The following is a 15471-nucleotide window of genomic DNA, read 5'->3' as shown; positions in this document are numbered from 1 at the left end:
TCAGGGCAGGAGGAAGTCGTGTGTGGTAGCGATGTGGGGCTTTCGCAAGGAGCAGACTGGCACGTCAGCGACTGGAGCATACGCATAAACGAGGCTAGTGGAAGAACACACTTACGGCCGTGTGCACAAACGAAGTTCAGCTGTTGAACTAGGGTCATAACCAAGCTCGGTGAAAATGTCTGTTGCACCAACAATGTTCAAGGTTAAGTCTCGGTCAAATGGTAGATAAACTTGCTTTTAGCTTGAGCAGCCGAATTTTGGAGGTTTAAACTCCGTTGATCCAAGTCAGTCCGTTTACATTCAATAATGTCTTTGTATTTTTCCACTAATGAAATTACAATACATTTCTCGTGTTCAGGACAATCTTTTGCTCGTGGTTTCATTATTTTTTCCTACATACACTGTATGTCATATCAATAAAATAAAATACATGTTATGAAGAGAAAAATAAATGGTGTAGCAAAAAAAATAAATAGTGTAGATTAGGAATATAGTTCTTTTTTAATTTTCCGGTAAAGTCTGTTAACTCTCAATAGCTAGAAAACATGTGAGGCTGTAGCTTTACGATAGAGAACCCACTAGAAATAAACTACATATAAGATTTTTTTTAATACTTAATCAGCTCATAGCATTTTCGACAATGTATTTTCTAAACAATTTTCCAGTAAAGGTTAACCTTGGGAGGACATAAAAGTTATGTCTATAAGTACAGTATTTTCTTGTCCAAGCAAACAGCGTAAAACTTATTATCCAGTTATTCATCGTAAAACTTATTATCTAGTTATCCCTCGAGTGGTATCAACTAACTGCGTATAATTGTATGACACATAGAAACTTAGCTATATATAGTGAAAGCCACACGTCTCAAAACCACGCATCAAACTTTGCAAGCTGCTCATTACAAGCTATTTTGAACCTATAACGGATTACGCCACAGTGAAGCTGGAGGGCTCTAGTCGAGGTAGGAAACAGGCGAATTTGCGAAGGTGGGTATACGTGTAGGCAAATTTAGGGTTCACTCGAGCAGATGGTTCCCCCAAATAGAAAATTTGTAGGTAAAATACGACGTGAAATATTTTTCATGAAGGAATCAAAGTGTGAATATAAGTGATTATAACCTATGACAGCATATTTAAATGAATTATTAATGATAAAGAAATTATTGTATGCGGAAGTGTGCTCTTCCAATGTCCTCCTTATGCGTACACCCCATCGCTGACGCACTTGCTCCTTATGGATGCAACCGCTCGCTATCTCTCGGGCCTCCCTATTGCGCTCCTCCCCTAACTCGGTTAGATAGTATTGTGCTTTTTAGTGGCCACGTAATTTTTATGCTATACGTTCACACTTTATTTATACAGTACTGAGCCATGTTGAAGTCAATCCGCAAGTAGTAATGGAGGTCTTAATTTGGTGCATGCTCTGCAAAAAGGCAGCTCTAACCTAACCTGAAAATGTAAGAAAGTGTCAAAATTTGGTAGATTAATGAACAAATTAGTACAAAAAATACGTACCAACCTGTAGTAGGTGATCACTACAAGCTAGTTTTGTATTATAATAGCATAATTATGAACCATATATTTTAACACAGTTTCTGTAATCATAACTTAGTTACATGTGTAACGAATGTATTTTGAGAGATTATACCGCAAAACTGGAGGCTGATATTTTTCACAATCGTCATTCCGTATATATACACCACCATCGCTAAAGAAATAATAAACACTTCTGACCAGAGTATATACACTTGTTTATTAAAAATTAAATTCCAGTGTAACAGTTTCAACAGCGTAACGTCGTTGAAACTGTTACACTGGAATTTAGTTTTTAAAAAACAAGTGTATATACTCTGGTCAGAAGTGTTTATTATTTCTTTACTAATTTCCAGAGTCGTGATGGATAGAGTTGCACCATCGCTAATTTGCCTGCTTTCGCGAACAAAAGCGTTAGCGATCCCTCAAATTGTGCCCTGCTTCGAATCGGAATAGATGCAAACTCAGGTTATGTGCGCCACTTAGCACAGATTCGTGCGTAGTTTGTGGACTTATTGTATTTATAAGTTCGCAAAAATAGTATAAATGTGTACGCAGCTGATGGACAGGTGAGAAATTAAGAATGCAGAAGCCGTTAGATCATAAGTGGAAAGAAGAAATGGTAGCGCTCCTCAACTTTACGTATGCTAACTGGGAATTGTAGGGAAACGCCAACAGGGCAAAGGGTTAAAAGACATTAGAATAACAATTTGACGATGAAATATGTAGAACTGTTGAATCAATTTTCTCCAACAGCGGATTCCAGAATTTTTATTTATTTATTTATTTTTTAGTGGTGGCGAATTTCAGTATACTGGAGATGAAATGTATTAGTAACGAAAATACTGGGAATCCACATTGAGCATGACAGGATATATGGTCCCGAGGGAATTTCATGGTTCTCGGGCAGAAGTTCCCATTGGCCAATTCCTGAAATCACCACTGTGGTCTACATAGATCCACATAATATTTCATCTTTGTTATAAGTTTAGTGTAATCTTTATGGTGCAGTATAACTATACGGATTCACAGATTGTAAAATATAGGGGAAAAATTGCAAAAGTCTTTAATTTGGTCATTTTATGTTGAGAACAGCGTACACTTTTACTATACGTATCCATAGTGTAAGTAGTAGTAGTAGGAAAGAGTTAGAAGGCCTGCAAGGGTTAATTGGGTTCCGTTCTCGACATAAAATAGGAAAATTAAAGACTTGCCCATATTAATCTACACATTTTACAATTTGAGTATCCGTATAGTAAAACTGCACCGCGAACAGAACCCAACAAACCCCTGCGGAACTTCTAACCCTTTCCTACTACTACTAGTACTACTACTTATACTATTGATCCTTATAGTAAAACTACACACTACAATCTAAAATCTACTACCAATATTTCAACACCAAGTATCAAAAACCCGCTTATTTTATTTCAGGTAGAATTTATTAGTCCATTCTTTGATGTATTCAGTCGAGATGCACACAATTTTGGAAGTCGAAAAACCTGTCACGCGCTATGCTTTCTTCATTTGTTACTGTTAAAACGAAGCTTAGAGACAAAAGACGACATCCAATCAGAGTCGATTTTACAAATTGACCGAAGTTTACTTAAACGAGGTGTACTGAACTTCGACTTTCAATGGTGCAACAGAAGTCCGGGAACCACGTTTAAACTTTAAGGTTTAATGTTCAACGCGTTTAAGTGAACGCTCCTGTAAACTTCGTTGATGCACACGGCTATTACACACACAATACTTTCACTATCACTCAAAATACATTTCAGTATGCTGTGCACTGTCAGTAATTACTTATATTTACACTCTCATTTCTTCACAAAAAATGTTTCACATCGTATTTTAAAATAAATTTTCTATTTGGTAGAACCGCCTGCTCGAGTGAACCCATTTTTACTTGTAAATTTTACAAATATGAGAATCCGTATAGTAAATCTGCGTCTACAAATGTAGACCTACCTTTGGGTAGTACACAAGAGTGTAGGACAAAATCCAAGAAACAGTATCATGTGAGTAGTGCCTGTGAACACCCTGATTAAATTGTACGTTTATTTCTTTCTTCAATTGTCATGCATTCTAAAGTTTTATATGTAATTCTTCAATTTATTCCGGTAGGAGGCAACGGGAAAAAAAATAACGTCTAGACCCATTGAAGTTATTGCAAATAATTTGCAGGATGTGCCAAAGGAAGTAATGCCTAATATTGGTAAAGTTTCTTCTATTCAGAGAGATCTTCGAAGGCATAAGAGGAGCACACTTCCAAAAGAACCAGCCACAATACACGATCTGGTTTCAAAAGGTGATTGGACAACAACTGGGGAAATTATTTCCATTCCATTCCTTGTCCACGATAGCGGGCCTGCTGCTAGAAGAATAGTAGTGATTTTTCGCTACTGAAGAATGTTTGAGGCTTCTCGCGTCATCGGACACATGGTTTATGGATGGAAACTTCGCAATGGCTCCTGCAATATTACGCCAGTTGTACATCATCCGTGTTCCATTGGGCGAGACAGCTATAACGTGTATGGATTTCTGTCGAACCAGACACAAGAGACCTACAATGAATTTCTATCAGCTATTGTTGATAAGTGTGATTCTCTGGATATAATAGTTGACCCTCTGACTATTGTGATGGACTTCGAAATTGCGCAGATGAACATATTATACATGTAATAAGCATATAAGAGCCTTTTTTGTAGTGTGTATGACTTTTTTTAAATAATGTACTTTTTTGACTTGTGATTGTATGACTTGTGTGCTTTTTTTAAATAATATAATAACGTATGTGAATTTAATAATGCAATATCTAGAAAATCGAAATATGAAAATGTATATGTTATTAATTATTTCGGCAAGTGTAACTAATGTAAATACTTTGAAGGTAATGAAGTAAATTTGTTTTTATCTAAATTATATTGGATTTTCATTCTCATGAGATAGCATATAGAAGCCTTTTTTGTAGTGTTTTATAAAAATTTAATTCAAATGTACCTATCAAGATCAAAGCCTTTTTTGTAGTGTTGTATGATTTCTTTTATAAATAGTTAATTCAAATGTACCTATCAAGATCAAAATATGAATATGGTAATGTTAGAATGCTCTTTTTTTTTTTTTTTTTTTTTGACCGTTGCCTCCTACCGTAATAAATTAAAGAATTACAGATAAAACTTTAGAATGCATGACAATTAAAGACAGAAAGAAACGTACACTTTAATTACGGTGTTCACAGGCACTACTCACATGATACTGTTCCTTGGATTTTGTCCGCCTTGCCAGAATTTAGCTTGGATTTTGTCCGCTCCCCAGCACACAAACCCTATATCTCTACGAAGTACCTCTTTATTTTCCAATATTCTGTAACTGCTTGGCGTGCTGAGTTGATGTTTTAGGTAAGTACGTAGCTATCTATAACATTCTTTATTCTAGAAACATAAAATGTTATTTCAGAATTAGAAAGGCTAAGATTTGGTGCGCACTTATTTTTGCATAGTAAGCGTTTTGAGTTCTTCCTAAACCTCAAGCAGTAATTTTCCATATTCATCGTTGTTCTACCTGGAAACTAAAAATAATGGTGCAGTTTCACTATATGGATCCAGATTGTAAAATGCACTGAAAAATGTAGGGGTCTTTAGTTTGTCCATTTCATGTCGAGAACAGAACCATGCTACCATTACTACTTATACTATGGATCCGTACAGTAAAACTGCACGAAAATTTATACACTGAATTGCACAATCCTAAAACTCAAGAACTCATTCTTCGAAATGAACTATATCAGCTTCATTCATCAAAACCAGTACATGCAAATTCATTCACTAAAACCACTAAATTAAAATACAATCTTCAAAATTCCTACCTGGACTTGATCATCAATATCTACATAGCTCTTGAAACTAATAGACATTTTCTCTAATTTGGGTTAGCTTCAGAGAAGCGCTACAATCAACTATCACAATTAGTACACAGACATTTCGATAGAAGTCACATATCTATTTCCCTTACATCATACAAAATATTTATCCGAATTCCAATATCTACTACTCGCATCTTCTGTTTTCTGTTCTAATAATTGTAACAATTATTTATTCCGAGTTATGATTGTCCTATGCTTCATGTACCTCCACGAATCGCAATTTTGCAGTGTGCTTTCTTCTTCTTTTCTACAGCTCATTCGGTTTGTTTCACGTATGTAGAACACATTTGAGCAGTATTGGTAAATGAAAAATACATTGAAGAAAATTTTTTTGAGCTTAGAAGAGAGAAAAGAAACAAGAGTAACAAAAAAGAAAACTAATTAATCATTCTGTAGCGAGTTACGTCATTATAACGCGACATATGAACTTTTGTAATAATACAGCCAATCCATAAAAAAAAAGTGGACATGAGAGAGTGAATCTCATTTTGCAGTAAATGCAATTTTATATAGTATACATGAAGATGCATCAGTTCCCGAAGGAGCAGGACGCTCATACTTTTAGGGATTATTTATTTAGTATGTATGAACTTACAAAGGGGGTAACAAAGCGACTTTTATTTACTTATCAACTGATACGAAAATAAAAATGATCGTACCTGTACTTTATATCTGCATGTGTAGTGCCCTTGTACTTTATCTATGACTATGTGTGTGGGGAGGGGATTTAACGCATATCGCATGTCTTGTGCACATGGACACTTCTTACTATTGCACTACATAGAAAATTTATGGTATTTCATGTAGAAGTGGTAATAGAACACAGAAGAAACGCAGATTAGGGATTTCTGATGTATGCTTTACCTACAATTTAAACAACCTAATTTATTTCTCAGATACCTATATCTTCTACTTCCGGGGGAGGAGACGCTTCCCCTCCTTTGTTCCAGCGATGACGCCTTGAACATGCGGTATAGTAAAAAAGGTACCAGGATAAATTACTGATAAGGTTAGCTTCAAGGATCTTATAAATAGAGGATCTGGCCTTACAATAAAATCTTGAAGCCATACGTCAGAGTTTCGCCACCCCTACTCTTCCCACTCCGGCAATAGGATCGCAATGTTTTGAGCCAACAAACATGGCGAAAACAAAAGTAGCCAATCAGACGATGTCTTAAACGAGAGTAGCTAATCAGACGTGCCGATGATCGGTTGTTTTTTGGCTTTACTATTCAATAGGTTGAAGATATATATGGCGCAGATCCTCTATTTTATAAGATCCTTGGTTAGCTTAGTCTAGTAATCATGTAGCGCAGGTAAAGATGATGGGGGCTGCTGTGAGTGATTACAGATTGAGATTATTGAGAAGAAGAAGGTCAAGATGATAAATCACTGTGAAGTTGTTAATGGATAGAATGGTGCACATGGGAATGGGACCATAACCAGGCAAGGAGTGCAAGAAAGTAAGAAACACTGGTTGGTAGTGCTGAGTGTATGGACAGGCATAGACTAGGAGATTCACGGTATCTAGATCTTCCTGGCGGTAACAGAGTGGAGTATCCCGAAGGCCCTGACGATATTTTTGCACCGGAGTCTGTGCGGTGTTGAGTCGAAGTCGACTGAAAAAGACATGGTGATCATGAGTCCATTTAGGGTGATAAACAAAAGAATGTGTGGTAGGATTTGGTTGTATTCGCCAGTAATTTTTACCTGGTTCACCTCTAGCCTGGTGTTGATAGTTTCGCCACTCATTCTGCTGTTGTGCTCCAAGATTTGGGATAAATGATGTACACGGTGACTTCACTGCGAGAGGCGCTAATAACGCTCCTTGTTTACATAATCGGTCAACTGCCTCATTACCTTGTATCTGTTTGTGCGAAGAGGCATTTTCGAAAGTTACATGCAGTCCTTTGCGTTGTATTTTACATATCTGTTGTAGAATGTTTACCATAATCTAGTTGGAATGAGTCGGTTTTGCTGTAGGAAGAAAACGACGAAGAACTCTCTATCAAACAGGTGGTTTCAGGCATAACGCGTTGGAATGCGGCTCGAATGGCGAGCGCTTCCAAGCACATGTTAATCGACGTGTGGCCAGGCAGTGCCTGATGAAAACGCAAATTATAATGAGGTATAAAAACTTAAATGCCCACCTTTGATTGTCCAGCTTGTACCTGTTTGGAGGAAATCGTGAAAATAAGTACAGTGTCTGAATGATATTGCTTAATTTAGTCTTCCCATAGATGCGCTGTTAGAGTGGGGTGCGTGTCGTAGCCAGTGAGGCGGAAGAGATGGAAATTACACTTGCGAATGAGTGATCCATGTGGTGTATGATGATTGGTAGTATGAGAGCTTATACGTGCGGTAGATAGGATTCAGCTATTATTTTACATGAAGATACGCAAAGTAAGTCCAAGGCAGTTGTCAACGTTAGGGTAGAGTTTTGCTAGAATATAGCAGTTATGTTTTGGGGATGATAGGTGATGTTGTAATGGACATTCGATTCAAGATTAAAAGTTTGTCCACATGAAAAGCTCGGATATTGTAAGGAATGATACCTGCTTCTTTCAGGAGTGCCTTGTTCGGTGAGTTTCGAGGTTGCCGAAGTATGGAACAGAGTCCTTGCACTTGTATTCGAACACACAGTTCACTGAGTCGCCTAGGTAGATGTAAAAGAGCTGGGCGGCCATATAGAAGCCTTCATTCCAAGTACTGACGGGAAATACATAACTGTGACCTGATATCTATTCCCCACCATTTAATGCTGAGTCCACTGATAAGGTTGAGGATGGGTTGCACTTTGGTGTTAAGGATATCGAGATGTGCATTCCAAAGTAGTCTAGAGTCCAAGGTCATACTGAGGTAATGAAGATGAGAAACTGACGAGACCTGGTGGCAGAGTGATGGTGCGCCTTTTCCGGGTGAAGATGATGTACTGACTTCTACGCCAGTTGACACTAAGGCCATATATCTGCACAATTTTTGTTAGTTGTCTATGGCTTGACTAAGTTTAGTGGCATCATGGGTCACTGTGGAAGTGCGAACAAATAAATGGAAATCGTCGGCAAATTGATTGACTCTGACTAATGTTCTGAGCTGCCGATGAAGCGTGATAGTGAATAGATTAAAAAGAAGCGAGTAAAGTGGAGGACCCTGTGGTAATCCTCGAGATACTATCCTGGGGTCAGTATAGCGGTAACCAACACGCACTAAGACTTGTCGGTGTATGAGCTAATTATGGATGAAGCGGAGGTATCTCGCTGGATCTTGAGTGTAGATAACTCTTGGACGAGCACATCCAAGGGTACACTGTCGTATGCTCGTGCGAGGTCAATGTGGACGGCAATTAGGTATTCCCTCCGTTGAAAAGTACTCCATATGTCAGTGACGAGACTAGTAATAGCATCGTGAGTTCTTTGAACTCTGCGGAACCCGTCAAGAGTTGGGGGGAAAATATCGTAATATTCCGCCCAACACGTGAGACGTTGAGGAAGAATCTTCTCAAAAGTTTTTGATATGCATGGGAATTGTATAATCGGTCTGTAGCTGCGAGGGTTCCCATAGGGCACATAGGGTTTCGGAACTGGAACAACAAGGTGATATTTCTAGGACTGCAGCACGTGTGAAGTATTAAATACACTGTTGTACAGTTGCAGGAGATAGTTGAAGCAGCAGGCAGGAAGCATTTGAAGGTGACGAAACGTGATACCATCCACACCAAGAGAGGTGGAAGGAGAACTATGAAGTACTCTTTGAAGCTCTGTAGCTGTAATCGGAAATAGAGGAGAATCCACTTCAGAAGGGGCCAAAGAGTGCTGAAGATTTTGACGAGCCGGTAAAGGAGTGGCCGGAGTAACCATCGCATGAAACGAAGTAAGCCATTCTTCATTAAGTACCGTTGGTGGAGGCATCTGAATATACCCTTGCATTCTGGTCCGTAGATAGTTCCATAAACGTCGAGGTGTGGTGGAGAGAGTTAAAGTTCGGCAAAACTATCCAGTGAAGCTTGGAAGTTGTGTGCGTCGAAATTTGGCATGGGCTTCCTGATATCAAAGATAAGTTTCTCGTGAGAGGCTTCGCAGGTACTCCAGTTGACAACGCCTGAGATAGTTACAACTGAGCCGGAATTCAATGTCCCACCATAGTGGAGTGCTGATAAGTGAACGACTGGTGCGAGATGTAGTTGTAATCGGCATCGTAGACGTAATAGCTTTGCAGGCAGCGAGCACAACAGTGTCCTGAAGGTGTTTCACTGAATGTTCGTCCGCTTCCGTAGTGCACTCACGGAAAAGTTCTTGGAAGTGCTGGTGAAAGGTACAAGGCCGGGTTGGGAAGGGGACTTTAGGAATAGAATGAGGGAGTAAGAGTGCTAAGCCGCATGCAGGACGGGCGAATCGTGATGAGTGAAGAGTCAATAGAGTAGGAAAGTGGTCACTTCCATAAGTATAGCCATGAACTCGCCAGGTATGCTTGATATACACCTCTGGACTAAGAATGGTGATATCAGGAGCACTGGGTCTGGCCTGAAGTGAAGGCAGCCTAGTCGGAGTACCGTCGTTTGCTAGTAGATAAGTTCAGTGGCGTATAGCCGTAACGAGGTCCGTACCAGCCAAAGATGCTATAAATAGAGGATCTGCCCATATGTATCTTCATCCTATTAAATCGCTGAAGCCAAAAAGCAACCGAGCATAAGCACGTCTGATTGGCTACTCTCGTTTCTATCATCGTCTGATTGGCTACTTTCGTTTCCGCCATGATTGTTGGCTCAAAACATTGCGATCCTATTGGGCGGAGTGGGCAGAGTAGGGGTGGCAAAACTGTGACATATAGCTTCAACATTTTGTTGTAAGGCCAGATCCTCTATTTTATAAGATCCTTGGTACCAGCCGTGTTCGTTGCTACATTGCCCCACAAAGGGCTCTTCGTGTTAGGATCTTCTCCGATGACATTCAAGTGTGGGAATTGGTGAAACAAACAGTTCCAGTACACGGCAGAAATAGGAGATTCCGGGGGTGAATAAACGTTGATGAAATTTACAGCTGCTAACGTATTCCTTGTAGCTGAGTGTGTGGAGACGGTGGAGATGGTATCCCAGTGAGAAGAGTGTAGGGAAGTCCTCGTCGAATCCCCGGAGGGATACTGCCGTAGTGATCCAGTCGGTCTTCGTGTAGTAGACGATAACCTGGGGTGCGTAGTTGGAGATGATGAAATGACCAGACTTCTTGGAGCAGGAGTATGATTGGTTGAAAAATAGCACATAGTCGTTGTAAGGTCATTTGCTTACCATTTGATTGATAAATATTTCACTGTAGAATTGTAATTAAATTTGTTCCTGCCATCCTAAAATGTGTGAGATTGTGGAAAGCGAAGATTCCATGTCACTATCGTTAAGAAGGTTGGTACTCACTAGTTGTTGAAAAAGCACAGTTCGAATGGCTTTGTACTGATTTTTTAGAACGTTAGTAGAAGGGTACTTGGATGTGCAGTAGAGACCTGCACGGGCCGGCCTCGGTCCGAAACCCGGCCCGGCCCGCGGGCCGACTCTGTTATTTCTTTGGGCGGGCCAACACTGATTTCTCTTGAGGTCGGGCCGGGCTGGAGCCGATTAATTGCAATTCTTTAATAATTATTGACTTTCGTTAAACGATAATTAGAATAAAGGCAAACGTTGAAAGAGTGTGCCCGTGAAAACTGTTGCAAAATGAAACTTTAAAAATTTATCGGGCCGGGCTTGGGCCAAGAATTTTAAAACACTTATCGGGCCGGGCCGGGATCGGGCCAAAAATCTTTAAAACTTTTCGGGACCGGGCCTATGTACATTCGGGCTGGATTGGACTCGGGTCGAAAAGTTCGGCCCATGCATGTCTCTAGTGTGCAGTCTGGGATTTTAGGTGCAGATTGAAGTTGGTGCACCACATCTCATGGGGATTCTCTGTGGGCACGAGTGGAAGAAGCTGATGAAGTAGATAGAGGAAGATAAGGGAGGATTCCCTGAAGAGGATAGACCTTTTCGCCTCTTGGAGGAACAAGTTTCATGCAACGTACCAGGCTGTGCGTTACGATCTGCTGGTATACTTGAGGTAATCGTGGATCAAGCATGGCGTCTCGGCGATGTAGGTGATGGGCAGTGTGCACTGAGAAGTGAGCCAGAAGAACGAGTAGCTATACTAAATGTGGTATCTGAACGAGGTGAAGATGTACCGTTTGAACGTAGGTGGATTGCCTTGGGTGTAACTTGCGTGTTTCATTGTAGGATATCTTAGATTTGGCCATAATTTCCTGTAGTTTTTGTTGATGGCGTTCAGGACAAGCAGGGTCGTCAGCCGCGAGGGGTGCACCACGATAGAGGCAAATCGTGGGATTAGAACATTGATCGGAGACATTTCCCTGACCACACTGACGACATCTAGCGGCGGATTTGCAAGTTTTGGCGATGTGCCCGTATCGGTAACATTTCCGGCATATTTTAGCTAACGGTATATAAGGTGCGACTTTGAAACGGCAGTAATATAACTTACACTCAATAGGAAATAATTGGCTGTCAAATGTGAGGACGACTGTGGTGGTGGGAAGACGAATTGGCTGTACCGGCGGAGAAGTAGGTAGAGATGCAAGGGCTCGGAAAAAAACCCGGCTTTTTTGGAAAAAAACTCGGTGTTTTCTGCTTCGCTTTTTTGCTTGGGAAATTTTGGGCTTTTTTCAAAATACTGCTTTAAATTGATAAAACAGACTTTGTATCGCTTCTCTATAACACAAAAAATCATTTAATTAGTGGTTGATGCTGATAATAATATCATCATCATCATCATAGGTATTCTGCCTTTATTGGCAGGTCACTTGCCGCAGCTGAGAAGCTTCCATATAACATCGAAAAAAACTATGAATTTCGAAAAGATATTTCAAACAATTTTTCTTCAACATATTTACATTATGAATTCGACAGGATTAACCAATGTATATTATAAGAATTTTTTAACCTCCTATATACAAAAGTAAGCAGAGTTGGCAAGAACCATGGTTGTTTTTGAAAATGCCAAAAACCCGTTTTTGGGGATGTTTAAACCAGGCTTTTTTGGTTTAAACCAGGCTTTTTTGATTTAGATTTTTTGCTTTATGTATTTATATTACATATTCACAGAAATAAGTTTGTTTCGCCTTGGTGTTATTATGCAATAGCGGTGTTATGCCGGAAGAACTCCCATAAGCTTAAAGAAGTCCGGTCAGAAAATTTCTTAAATTGAGAATCTCCCGCCCTAGCCATTGGGAAAATCCCGTCATTACTTGAAATGTAAGACAATAACGGTAAAATCCTGTTATTGCTTTCCATGTAAAATTTAAAGATCAACGTACCATAATCAGTACGTTAAAACTGAGGTATTAAATTACAAATTTAGTACGTAGATATCATTGAAAGTCCAACCCAAGCTAATGTTGGAAGCTACGTAGGCAATCGATAAATTTTGCCAATTTCTATCAATATATTTAGGCAATCTTGGCTTCTTTATAAAACAACAGGCATTTAGGCATGCAGAAATATACAATTTGGTTTGTTTCGTATGTTTCGGCTTAACATCCTTACGAAATACCGAGGTTATAGAGGAGAAGACTTTCGCTTAAACTGACATCCGAACCGCTACTTGGGTTCCGCATGAAAGAAGGTTTGTGGTTCGACCGAGAATTGAACATGGGACACCTTGATTAAAAGGTGAAAGGGAAATAAAACTATTACAGGCGGTTTGATATCTGGAAACGTCACCATGAAATTCACACGATTCGCATTTTTCATTCCACCAGTTATTAAAAAAAAAGTTGGTGTAAACCAGCCAACCCTAAAAGTAAACACTTCTTTTAAAAGAATACACAAATAACTAGCAAAATTCAAAATATTCCATACCGTCTTTTTGAAACAAAATAAAATTAAAATAAAACATAAGAGAAATACTTAGATTTATATGATACACTTAAAGGCTGCACATCTAGATCTTTTGGTTCTGTATATTCTTGAAATTCTACAGTTAAGTTTTATATAACCACCATCACAGTTTACCCAATCCTCAAGTTTTCTGAATTTTTAACAAGAGGGATTCAACATATCATTACGGAACTCCCTCCCCCCCAGAAAAAAAGGACTACGGAATATATTTAAGTTAAGCTAAATACAACTGCACAACAAACATGACTGAGTGATTAGCTTTTGCGCTTCTCTCGGGAAGTCCGGGATTCAACTAGCATTCGACCATTCTGACAAAGCTTTTCTTCATTTCATCTGTGAATGTAGAAATAGTGCGTGTACTGTGAGTTGGGCGACTTCCTTTCTTATTGTTTTTAAATTGTTATTATTACTAATTACCAGCAGTGACGGTTTTGCGAAGGTTAGGGGGTCGGTCTTTCGGACTGAAGCCCGTTCCCCAAAATTACGGAATGTCTGCAACAAACGAAATATCTATTATTTATGCCTTTACTCATAAACTTTAAGCTCCCGTCAAATAAAAATTACGAATGTTTAAAAAAACTAAACATTAGTAAGAAAAACCCTTCCCAAAATACTTTTCTAAATCCGCCACTGATTCTCAGTATAAAATGATTTTTAAAGTTGTATCCGGAAGATCATTGCTAAACATATAAACGAAAAGGAATATTAGTTATGCCTGTACTCATAAACTTCAAGCACCTCCCAAATAAAATTAGGACTTTTTAGGAAACGAAACAATCAGAAAAACCCCTCCTAAAGTACTTTTCTAAATCCGCTACTGATTATTTGTATAAATTGGAATTCAAGGTTGTGGCCGGAAAATTATTGCTAAATCACTTCACAGCTACAGTATAACAGAAATGTGGAAGTACGGTTTGACGGATATATTGAAAAACTTACGCTTTGACGGATAAATAGAAAAACGGGCAAGTTTAACTTTTGCGCTAGAAGCTAGAGTACTAAAAGCTCTTAGAAATGAAACACGGGTGACAAACAAGAGAAGAAAAAAGATGTCGATAACTCAAAAGTTAAAATAAAGTTAAATAGCCTCTAAAATTACCCTCAAATACTACATTCTTCATGTTAGCTTTAATTAGTAAAACATGTGCTCCATCCATCTTGATGGTGAATTTCAGAGCGAAATATCGCATTTAGGTCATGGACTTCTTATCTAACTATAGAATATACTATAAAAAAGGTATTTAGATAGAAAAATTATGAAAATGAAAAAAGCCAAAAATTTCCTAAATTCTCGTTTCTTTCTCCCAAAAACCCGGCTTTTTATGTGAAAAAAACCATCGATTCAAAAAAGCCGGATTTTTTGCATCTCTAGGAGTAGGTATGTTAGGTGCATCTAACCCTTGTACAGCTTCAGTTGGCGCGTTCCGGACCAAACGTTCTATCCTCCGTGCATGCACAACAGGAGTATGTGCAAACACACTGTATATCAGCGTGTAGATCTTCCATCGAGACGTCGCCAGGCACTCCTTTAATGACTCCCATAGTAGTGACAACATAGTTAGGTATGTATCTCCCGTCCAACCTTATTTGAGAATATTATTGTTAAGCAAGGCACTTGCGTGTGTAGCATTGTCACAGGTTCCCTTGATTAACACATTGATCGCCATGACTATCACTGGTGATGCACACGGCATGTTCCGCCTAGCTTTGTGTATCAGTCCTGATACACATCAAATACTCTTTTTATTGCCACGTGTATGCAACTGGATACACAGTGATTTATTTAACATGGCCTTTATGTAGTCAGGGCGTTGGAAAAACACTGCAGCAGGAATTCTGGCGCCAGTGGAATACTTTCCTTTTAATGGGTATGATTTTCCTGAAAAACCTGGAAAACCTTGTACTAAATCAAATATGTGAAAAAAAAAAAAGTTAGCTAATCCGAACTCTACAGTTTGTAGAACGCCGTCTTTATTTTTCATATATGTTCTTCTACCTTGTGTTAACTTCGGTTTAGTAGGTTGAGCTAAGTTTGTATGGTATCTACTATAGAAATACCTACTAGATTCCATAGAATTGAACCT

At 39.0% G+C, this 15471-nt stretch overlaps 1 protein-coding gene across 6 annotated transcripts in view; it reads right to left on the bottom strand.

Moving 5' to 3' along the window:
* The window catches only part of LOC145666525 (myotubularin-related protein 10-B), a 607867-nt gene extending 601652 nt beyond the window's left edge, over nucleotides 1–6215 (bottom strand). The window contains exon 1 of one of the 6 annotated variants that reach the window (XM_081733821.1): nucleotides 6117–6215. In XM_081733821.1, coding sequence (XP_081589947.1) covers nucleotides 6117–6200 — 84 coding nt within the window. In that variant the 5' untranslated portion in view covers nucleotides 6201–6215. Of the gene's footprint in view, nucleotides 1–5400; nucleotides 5731–6116 lie in introns of those variants that run through there. The other 5 variants (XM_081733824.1, XM_081733823.1, XM_081733826.1 and 2 more) reach the window with 5 other exon arrangements.
* Between the last annotated feature and the right edge of the window lie 9256 nt (nucleotides 6216–15471).

The sequence above is a fragment of the Thermobia domestica genome, chromosome 12, assembly GCF_964235325.1.
Source record: "Thermobia domestica chromosome 12, izTheDome1.hap1.1, whole genome shotgun sequence".
In the NCBI taxonomy this organism is placed as follows: Eukaryota; Metazoa; Arthropoda; class Insecta; order Zygentoma; family Lepismatidae; genus Thermobia; species Thermobia domestica.
Note: the sequence above shows the minus strand (reverse complement) of the source record. Positions and strands in the feature narration are given on the sequence as shown.